This window comes from Colossoma macropomum, unplaced genomic scaffold, assembly GCF_904425465.1.
Source record: "Colossoma macropomum unplaced genomic scaffold, Colossoma_macropomum, whole genome shotgun sequence".
In the NCBI taxonomy this organism is placed as follows: domain Eukaryota; kingdom Metazoa; phylum Chordata; class Actinopteri; order Characiformes; family Serrasalmidae; genus Colossoma; species Colossoma macropomum.
This window is the reverse complement of record NW_023494796.1, coordinates 9988158-9998921: the sequence shown is the minus strand read 5'-3', so window position 1 is coordinate 9998921 and position 10764 is coordinate 9988158. Positions and strand designations below refer to the sequence as shown.

General features: G+C 37.8%; 1 protein-coding gene across 1 annotated transcript; it reads right to left on the bottom strand.

The window, feature by feature from the left end:
- Nucleotides 1–384: 384 nt before the first annotated feature.
- Nucleotides 385–9736, bottom strand: LOC118816930 (CD209 antigen-like protein E). The gene is made up of 5 exons (XM_036583528.1): nt 9669–9736; nt 9196–9279; nt 1539–1681; nt 1286–1392; nt 385–1181 (listed from the first exon to the last, which is right to left on the bottom strand). Exons 1-5 carry the CDS (start codon nt 9712–9714, stop codon nt 1037–1039), a joined length of 525 nt encoding a protein of 174 aa, XP_036439421.1. The 5' UTR covers nt 9715–9736; the 3' UTR covers nt 385–1036.
- Between the last annotated feature and the right edge of the window lie 1028 nt (nt 9737–10764).

Here is a 10764-nt window from a genome sequence, read left to right as displayed (position 1 = left end):
TTAGAACTGTATAAACTGGAGCTGATATCTGATCCTCAGTCAGGAACAGTAGAATATGTACAGTAATAACATAAAACATCAATACATTTTTAAAATAAACACATCACAACAAATGTCACCAAAAACACACAATCATAATTTATTATTATTTCTAATAGATAATCTGTCAGCTCTGTTGAATGTTTTAGACAATTAAATTCCTATGGTGTTTAACATGTTTAACATTTCAAATGAAATTATTAAGTAAAAATAATAAAAACAATAAAATTTACAAAAAAATCAGATGTATGAGACGAAAAAGACAATCAACTACAGATTATAAACAGATCCTGCACTGACTTCATTCAGCCTCCAGGGGGCAATCAAACCTTCTGATCATATATCTGATGTTTGATCACGTGTCTGACTACAAATTCTGGAAGTATATATATAATTTTATTGGGATAGTTAGTAAACCTGGGTGTCTTCAGTGTAACTATGATAATCATCAGCTCTGTCTGTTCAAATCAATGTGAACCCTTGTTTCTCTTACTGACAGACACTATTACACAGTTCTGTGGTGTCTGTATCAGTGTACTCAGTGTGTCATGCTGGTTTTGCTGGTGAGCGGCCCTGGTGGTCTACACTGGTTTTTCTAGCAGGCACCCCCCTTCATTTAGAGGATAATGGTTTCAGTATGACTCTACTCTAAAGTCCAGGACAGACTGAACTGTGAGAAACATTAAAGCTTGATGTTTTAATGATTTTAGGGATCGTGTTATAAACATGTCCTCATCTGTAAACTAACACCATTATACAATTTATTTATTTGATTCTTGGAGTTTGCAGCACTTTTAATCTCTGACTCCCCCACCCTGTTTCTCTTCTCCCTTAAAAAATGTATAAGCAAAAAGGTCAAATGTGGCAGTTATGAATTCAATACAAATATGCTGTTATTCACTCACATGCTGGTGACCATTCAGATAAACATTCCCTTACAGATCCAAACAAACTGCTGATATTCCTGATATTCACTGATATTCATTCTAAATCACTCTCAGTTTATACTTTTCTCACAAATCCAAACAAACCGGTCATTACAAGGAAAATCAGCCCAGTTATTTACAGGATCAGACTTGTAACCAGTTATAACACAGTCCTCATTTCCTGCATTACTGTTGGGTTCTTCATGTTCCCAGAACCTGAAAGAGAGAATCAGAGAATCCACTGTGTTTATCAGAGCAGTGAGGAGTGACAGTCATTAACTGCACCATCATCACCAGAGTTCAGTTCAGTGATCTCTTACTTAGTGGTCAGTGCTGAGCCGTCCACCCATTTCCAGGCCCCCTCTGTCTCACTGTCAGTCAGACCAATCCAAGCTCTCTGATCTCTTCTAAACTTTTCAATAAAGTCCTGTTAACAACCAGATGTACATTCTCAGAAACAGAGAGGAAAAAATAATGTACTGCACACATATTTGTGCTTGTATGGCCTGATATAAATAACCATCCCATCTCTCTCTCTCTCTCTCTCTCTCTCTCTCTCTCTCTCTCTCTCACCTGTTCTTCTCTGCTGTTTACGGTCACCAGGTCTGCTCCTCTCTTTCTGCAGTCCTGTCTGCTCTCACTCCAGCTCTTCTCTCCAGTAGAGATGAAGTACATACTGGTGTTGAAAAATGTCCAGTCCTGCTGCTTTGTCTTCTCTATGAATTGAACACAAACACAGAGATTTATTCTACTAGCCACAGATTACAGCGGCTGTACAAGTAAGTTTATAAGTTTGTAAGTTTCTTGCTTAGAGAGCAGCAAACACTGTCTCGACTCAGACAGGCTTTGTATACTGACTTATTTGTGAAGTATCATCTCTCTATGATCATACCGAGTCTGTTTACCTACTCTCGTGTATGACCCGTTTTCCCGTCCTGACCTTGATGTTTGCCTTGTCCTTTTCTCTTGTTGTGGATCTCTATTTTTTGATTTCTTGCTCTGGTTTTTCAGCCCTATTTCCACTTGTGATGATCACTATGTTATAAATGACCCAGCAAGATTCTTTAATCGAATTGTATGGCAGATTTTTCTGATTTAATAAGTGGGTCAGAATGATCGTCCGTGTTAGCTGACCGTAGGCTACAGATTAATCCAGGATAGAGGGCTATTATCTAATGTACATAGTGCGATCTAGTTATATTGCTTGTTCCTCTTTATCTGTTACCAAAATATGTACTATGTATATGTATAAAATGATTTAGTTGCTCTTGTAGTGTTACACATAGACTAGGTGGTTGTGTGATTGTCTATGTGTAACAGCACAAGTACAACTAAATCATTGTGATCAAAATAAATTTATGTTTAACAATAACATTTCATGCATAGTTTGCACTTTCAAAAGGTCAGTCGATGGCCTTCATGGGAAGTGAAGTCACTACATAAGAGCTGCTGAAAGCTCGTTTTACCAGATAAGCTATGGGACAATATAAGTAACATTAACCATTGTTCATTAACCATTAGCTGTGCTAATGAAACCTATAGTGGTTTCATTATAAGCCACTACTAACACGAATACAACACAGACAGATTCAGAACAGCTTGTTATAACAACCATAGTGTCTAACTAAGAGAACCAATAGACAGTTAAAGGTTAGTTTGTTATCATTAGCAAACTCACATATAACTGGTCCAACTCAGTACAGTTTGATTTTACATTTGAACACATAAGGAGCGTATAAAATTCACTAACCCGGTTCAGAAAGCTTCCTCTGGAGTTTGTCTGTCTCGTTCTGTAACAGATGTGTCTCTTTAGTTTGGTTGTCCAGGTCAGTCACTGAAAGTAATAGAGAATTGTTACTGAATCACTTGAGCCAAATGTTCATATGTGCACTTGCAGTCAAAAAGAATTGCTCAGACAGTTTTTGACGTACTGATTACTGACAATCATCAAGGAATTAATGGAAATGGACAAATGAGTGTCTGGATAAAAAATAGTCATTTACAAATGCAGGTCTGAACCCAGCCAATAAACAGGAACTGTTCACTGCAATCTGAAGATAAAGGCCACATTTTCATTTATAACTCATTAGTTACTTATTAGTTACTTTTTAGTAAGTGAAACTTATTATTAGTGCCTAACAGTGACAGTGAGGATGAAAACAAGAATACATCAGTGTGTTCCAGTTCATAAAGTGTTTTAAAGTATAAAAGCTGAACTTACAGTACAGTCTCAGAGCAATATTGAGAGCTGCCTGAAGGATACACATCACACCGAGACACAGTACAGCCAGCCTGAATACTCCTAAACATCAAACACACACAAATACACCTTTAACAGACTAGTGAGGTGAATGAAAGTGTCCATTCTGTTCTGAAATGGCTCTTTGTGTGTGGACGTGTGGGTCAGTGTGTGAGCACTTACCTCTGTGTTGACTCTCTCCACATGTCTGAGAGGTTTTGTCCACTTTTTCCATGTTCTGGTACTGAAGAGGTTCATTCTGAATCTCCATTTCCATATGAATGACTATAATACACTGGAACACTGCAGCACTTTAACCTTACAGGATCATAAACATGAAGCAGACTGACTGACACTGCAGACAGGAAGTGTCTCTGACGCATGTAGCTTCTCTATTGGTGAGAGATTGGATTAGATATGTTGATGTTAAAGATAAAAAATAGAAATGAGAAAATTCTCTCACATGTAAATAGGCGAGAACTTTAAGTTGAACTATGTTAACTCACTAAAAACACTTAATACGAGTAATGATGTCTAGAAATATTAGCAGTTTCCTCAAAATGGGGATTTTGGGTTAAATTGTGCAAATAGCCTTGAGTCTCAGCTTACCTGAATTCAGATGAAATATTTATACATTTAGGTGAATATAATAATTATATGTAAAAAGTAAAATACATTTATGCATGTTGTACTGCTTTTACATTGCAGATGTAAGAAGAGCAGCCAAACAAGTGTCAGATTCTATTCAGTATTCATTAAGTACGACTCTTTGTATCTACACTCTTTGTCCGTTTTGTAAGTTCTGCTTACCATCTAGGTGCACTTTGTAGTTCTACAATCACAGACTGTAGTCCATCTGTTTCTCTGCATACTTTCTTATCCCTCTTTCAGCCTTTTACTCTGTTTTTCAATGGCCAAGACCAAAAGCATTTGTATGGTGTAAAATTACTCTTCACTGGAACTAAGAGGCCCACATCCTGAAGAGCAGCCCTAGACCGTTATCCCACCCCCAATAAACTTTACTGTTGTTACTATGTATTCTATTAGGTAGTGATTTCCAGGGATCAACCAAACCCAGATCAGACTGCCAGATAGTGAAGCTTGATTCATTACTCCAGAGCACACATTTCCACTGCTTCAGAGTCCAGTGGTGACGTGCTTTACACCACTCCATCTGACACTTGGCATCGTGCATTTTGGTCTTAGGCTTGTGTGCAGCTGCTCGGCCATGGAAACCCATTTCATGAAGCTCGTAATATGCAGTTGTTTTGCTGATGTTGCTTCCAGAGGCAGTTTTGAACTTATTAGTTAGTGATTCAACAAAGGATAGACACTGTGCACTTCAGCACTTGGCAGCCCCACTTTTTGAGTTTTTGTGATCTACCATTTAATGGCTGAGCTGTTGTTGCTCCTAGATGCTTCCATTTTACAACAATAGCACTTACAGTTGTCTGGGGCAGATCTAGCAGGACAAAAATTAAAAAAAACTGCCTTGTGGCAGAGGTGGCATCCTATGACAGTGCCATGTTTAAAGTCACTGAGCTCATCTGTACGACCTGTTCTACTGCCAGTGTTTGTCTATCAAGACTGCGAAACTATGAGCTTAATTTTATACACCTGTTACCAATGGGTGTCGCTGAAACACCTGAACTAAACAATTAGGAGGGGTGTCCACATACTTTTTGCCATATAGTTTGTTATACATACTACTCTGTGTTAAAAATGACTTTTAAGCTTGAAATTGTTTGTAATGTATGAAGTTTGAAAGGTTTGACGTTAGACTGGGATCTGATGTGTGACGTGCAAGTCCCTCAGTAAATGTGTAGGCATGGAAATATACTCTTATTTTAGAGGGGAAACAAAATACAACAAAAAATGCTGAAGTGAAATCTTCGTCCTCCATCTTCAGCAGTTTTGTTTTACACTTAAGTGTGTCATTACTGAATGTAGTCTGAGTGCAGCTCTTTAGCGTTTTAGCTATTAAAAGAGACATTCTTTAGAATTCCTGCATGATTAAGTGGTTAAAGACAGTCTAAAAGCTAAAAACTTCCTTATATAAAGTAATTTCATGAAATGGTTATAGAGCACAGTGCCTGATGTCTGAGACATTGTTTCATGATGGTTTTGAGACAAGTTTTGTTATGTACCAAAGCAGAAAATGCAGGACGTTGTAAAAAAAAAAAATCTTTGGGGATGATTTTGTCTTACAACGCCCTGCGTTTTCTGCACTGTAGCGAAACTGACTCAGGCAGGTGACAGGAAAAATGACCAGTGAACCTACATGTGTCCTGTTCAATTTCCTTTCACCTGCCTGAGTCAGTTTTTCTACAGGGCACCATTTCACATAAAAAACCCCTGAATGACTGTTTACATCCCAATGACTGAATTTTGCAAATATTAAAAAACTGGTGGAATATCCCTTTAAGCAGGTATAGCATGTGAGTGTGTGCTTTGCTGAACCGACACCACAACCATGTGATGTTAATCAGCACATACAGAAACCACGTGACTTTCAGACACACCACACAGACTCTTCTGTATCTGTCACGATCTCACTTCTTTAGAAGGCATCGAAGGTCCGTTTTTAAAACCACTCTAAAACAGAGGAGAGTATGTGCAGTTCTGACTGTCATCTACTTCAGTTTTCCAGGTGACACTGACTGAACAATGTCTCTTCTTACCAGCTTTCTACAGCTTTCGCCCAGAAACATGGTTTGTGAGTCCAGGCCTTCCAGCTGTGGGGGTCGTATGAGGGCAGACTAACTGAGGTAGAGAACTCTGAGAACTCAGACTGGATGCATTTAGGAATGTTGAACAGAAGTGGAGATGAATGAGGATCTGTATGCAAACACAGCAGAGAAGAGATCAACTGATTCAAACAACAGCAGGAGCTCTTATGAAGAAATCTATGCCAATGAAGCTGTTCTGGACACTCCAGTGACCAGAAGCCATAGAGGAACTATGACCTCAGGTACTGTTTAATTTGTTTGTTAATAGTGTTTATTTTCACACTCATGATATCATACACTTCATATATTTACATATATTTTATTCGCCATCAGTGTAACTATGATAATCATCAGCTCTGTCTCTTCTAATTAATGTGAACTCTTGTTTCTCTTACTGACAGACACTATTACACAGTTCTGTGGTGTCTGTATCAGTGTACTCAGTGTGTCATGCTGGTTTTGCTGGTGAGCGGCCCTGGTGGTCTACGCTGGTTTTTCTAGCAGGGATCCCCCCTTCATTTAGAGGACAGTAGTTTCAGTATGACTATTCAAAAATCCAAGACAGACTGAACTGTGAGAAACATTAAAGATTGATGTTTTAATGATTTTAGGGATCGTGTTATAAACATGTCCTCATCTGTAAACTAACACCATTATACAATTTATTATTTTTTAGATCTGATTCTGGGAGTTTGCAGCACTTTTAATCTCTGACTCCCCCACCCTGTTTCTCTTCTCCCTTAAAAATGTATAAGCAAAAAGGTCAAATGTAATTAAAAGAGTGACAGTTATGAATTCAATACAAATATGCTGTTATTCACTCACATGCTGGTGACCATTTAGCTAAATGTTCCCTTACAGATCCAAACAAACTGCTAAATCACTCTCAGTTTATACTTTTCTCACAAATCCAAACAAACCGGTCATTACAGGAAAAATCAGCCCAGTTTTTTACAGGATCAGACTTGTTACCAGTTACAACACAGTCCTCATCTCCTCCTGCACTGTTGGGTTCATCATGCTTCCAGAACCTGAAAGAGAGAATCAGAGAATCCACTGTGTTTATCAGAGCAGTGAGGAGTGACAGTCATTAACTGCACCATCATCACCAGAGTTCAGTTCAGTGATCTCTTACTTAGTGGTCAGTGCTGAGCCGTCCACCCATTTCCAGACCCCCTCTGTCTCACTGTCAGTCAGACCAATCCAAGCTCTCTGTCCTCTTCTAAACTTTTCAATAAAGTCCTGTTAACAATCAGATGTACATTCTCAGAAACAGAGAGGAAAAATTAATTTACTGCACACATATTTGTGCTTGTATGGCCTGATATAAATAACCATCCCATCTCTCTCTCTCTCTCTCTCTCTCTCTCTCTCTCTCTCTCTCTCTCTCTCTCTCTCACCTGTTCTTCTCTGCTGTTTATGGTCACCAGGTCTGCCCCTCTCTCTCTGCAGTCCTGTCTGCTCTCACTCCACATCTTCCCTTCAATAGAGATGAAGTACATACTGGTCTTGAAAAATGTCCAGTCCTGCTGCTTTGTCTTCTCTATGAATTGAACACAAACACAGAGATTTATTCTACACTTTAATGCCACAGTTAATTTCTTCTTTCACACCAGTCAGTCAGATTATTGGATCCTTGGTAATTATTCCTCTCATTAAAAAGAAATTACTGTACTGGTATTTATTTTGCATCATGGGTTACACTGATATGGGAATTGAGGATGATTACGGTCTGATGTTTTTAGTGTATGTATTTACTGATACTGTGTCAATACATACACATTTATAAACTGTAGAAATCAGGGCCAGAAAATAGTTCAGCTACAAGAACACATTCAAATTCAGCTTCCTGTCACTCCAGCACCTGAGACATGTACTATTATACTATTATTATAATATTATAATATACTATTATTATTATTATAATTATTATTATAATTATTTTTATTATTATTATTACCTACACTTGTGTCAGCAGAGCACCAGTTAGTTAGAATCTTACCTGGACTGTGGTTTGTGGCACTTTTTGCTAAAAAAAAAAAAAAAATCCTTGACAACATCCGCTGGTGGTTAAGTGCTTAGAGAAGCTGAATCCTGAGGTGGAGCAGCTGGTAAACTGCTATAACCATGAATCAGAAGAAGTCTAAAGTATGGCAGCATTTCATACTTTTGAAGGACAACCCTAACAAAGTTAATGTATGCAAGAATTCACTTACCATTCAACAACATCAAACAGGGCAAACCACTTGAAACGAGTTAGTTACATAACTAGGGGGACATTCTTTGATTATCTGTGCAGATTTACTACACATATAATGCAGGCAGTAAGTCTATTTACAAGGCAGGGAATGGACAAAGGCCTCATACGCCAGCCTGATCACATCAACTAGCCAAGTAAGTTTATAAGTTTGTAAGTTTCTTGCTTAGAGAGCAGCAAACACTGTCTCGACTCAGACAGGCTTTGTATACTGACTTATTTGTGAAGTATCGTCTCTCTATGATCTTCTAACATAAGATGAAGTAAAAAGCAGTATTTCCACTTGTGATGATCACCATGTTATAAATGACCCAGCAAGATTCTTTAATTGAATTGTATGGCAGATTTTTCTGATTTAATAAGTGGGTCAGAATGATTGTCCGTGTTAGCTGACCGTAGGCTACAGATTAATCCAGGATAGAGGGCTATTATCTAATGTACATAGTGCGATCTAGTTATATTGCTTGTTCCTCTTTATCTGTTACCAAAATATGTACTATGTATATGTATAAAATGATTTAGTTGCTCTTGTAGTGTTACACATAGACTAGGTGGTTGTGTGATTGTCTATGTGTAACAGCACAAGTACAACTAAATCATTGTGATCAAAATAAATTTATGTTTAACAATAACATTTCACGCATAGTTTGTGCTTTCAAAAGGTCAGTCGATGGCCTTCATGGGAAGTGAAGTCACTACATAAGAGCTGCTGAAAGCTCGTTTTACCAGATAAGCTACGGGACAATATAAGTAACATTAACCATTGTTCATTAACCATTAGCTGTGCTAATGAAACCTATAGTGGTTTTTGTTATAAGCCACTACTAACACGAATACAACACAGACGGATTCAGAACAGCTTGTTATAACAACCATAGTGTCTAACTAAGAGAACCAATAGACAGTTAAAGGTTAGTTTGTTATCAAACTCACATATAACTGGTCCAACTCAGTACAGTTTGATTTTACATTTGAACACATAAGGAGCGTATAAAATTCACTAACCCGGTTCAGAAAGCCTCCTCTGGAGTTTGTCTGTCTCGTTCTGTAACTGATGTGTCTCTTTAGTTTGGTTGTTCAGGTCAGTCACTGAAAGTAATAGAGAATTGTTACTGAATTACTTGAGCGAAATCTTCATATGTGCACTTGCAGTCAAAAAGAATTGCTCAGACAGTTTTTGACGTACTGATTACTGACAATCATCAAGGAATTAATGGAAATGGACAAATGAGAGTGTCTGGATAAAAAATAGTCATTTACAAATGCAGGTCTGAACCCAGCCAATAAACAGGAACTGTTCACTACAATCTGAAGATAAAGGCCACATTTTCATTTATAACTCATTAGTTACTTATTAGTTACTTTTTAGTAAGTGAAACTTATTATTAGTGCCTAACAGTGACAGTGAGGATGAAAACAAGAATACATCAGTGTGTTCCAGTTCATAAAGTGTTTTAAAGTATAAAAGCTGAACTTACAGTACAGTCTCAGAGCAATATTGAGAGCTGCCTGAAGGATACACATCACACCGAGACACAGCACAGCCAGCCTGAATACTCCTAAACATGAAACACGCACAAATACACATTTAACAGACTAGTGAGGTGAATGAAAGTGTCCATTTTGTTCTGAAATGGCTCTTTGTCTGTGGACATGTGGGTCAGAATGTGAGTACTTACCTCTGTGTTGACTCTCTCCACATGACTGAGAGGTTTTGTCCACTTTTTCTGTGTTCTGGTACTGAAGAGGTTCATTCTGAATGTCCATTTCCATATGAATGACTATAATACACTGGAACACTGCAGCACTTTAACCTTACAGGATCATAAATGTGAATCAGATTGACTGACACTGCAGACAGGATGTGTCTCTGTCGCGTGTAGCTTCTCTATTGGTGAGAGATTGGGTTAGATATGTTGATGTTAAAGATAAAAAAGAGAAATGAGAAAATTCTCTCACATGTAAATAGGTGAGAACTTTAAGTTGAACTATGTTAACTCTCTAAAAACACTTAATACAAGTAATGATGTCTAGAAATATTAGCAGTTTCCTCAAAATAGGGGCTTTGGGTTAAATTGTGCAAATAGACTTGAGTCTCAGCTTACCTGAATTCAAATGAAATATTTATACATTTAGGTGAATATAATAATTATATGTAAAAAGTAAAATACATTTATGCATGTTGTACTGCTTTTACATTGCAGATCTAAGAAGAGCAGCCAAACAAGTGTCAGATTCTATTCAGTATTCATTAAGTACGCCTCTTTGTATCTACACTCTTTGTCCGTTTTATAAGTTCCACTTACCATCTAGGTGCACTTCGTAGTTCTACAATCACAGACTGTAGTCCATCTGTTTCTCTGTATACTTTCTTATCCCTCTTTCAGCCTCTTTCACTCTGTTTTTCAATGGCCAAGACCAAAAGCCTTTGTATGGTGTAAAATTACCCTTCACTGGATCTAACAAACCCAGATCAGACTGCCAGATAGTGAAGCTTGATTCATTGCTCCAGAGCACACATTTCCACTGCTTCAGAGTCCAGTGGTGACGTGCTTTACACCACTCCATCTGACG

Bases quoted from the DNA above. Each gene is read 5' to 3' on its own strand.
- LOC118816930 (XM_036583528.1), bottom strand. From the start codon at position 9,714: ATGTGTATCCTTCAGGCAGCTCTCAATATTGCTCTGAGACTGTACT. The intron at 9,280-9,668 runs GTAAGTTCAGCT...TATTACTTTCAG, and splicing joins TATTGCTCTGAGACTGTACT to TGACTGACCTGAACAACCAA. The intron at 1,393-1,538 runs GTGAGAGAGAGA...GGTTGTTAACAG, and splicing joins TAAACAGCAGAGAAGAACAG to GACTTTATTGAAAAGTTTAG.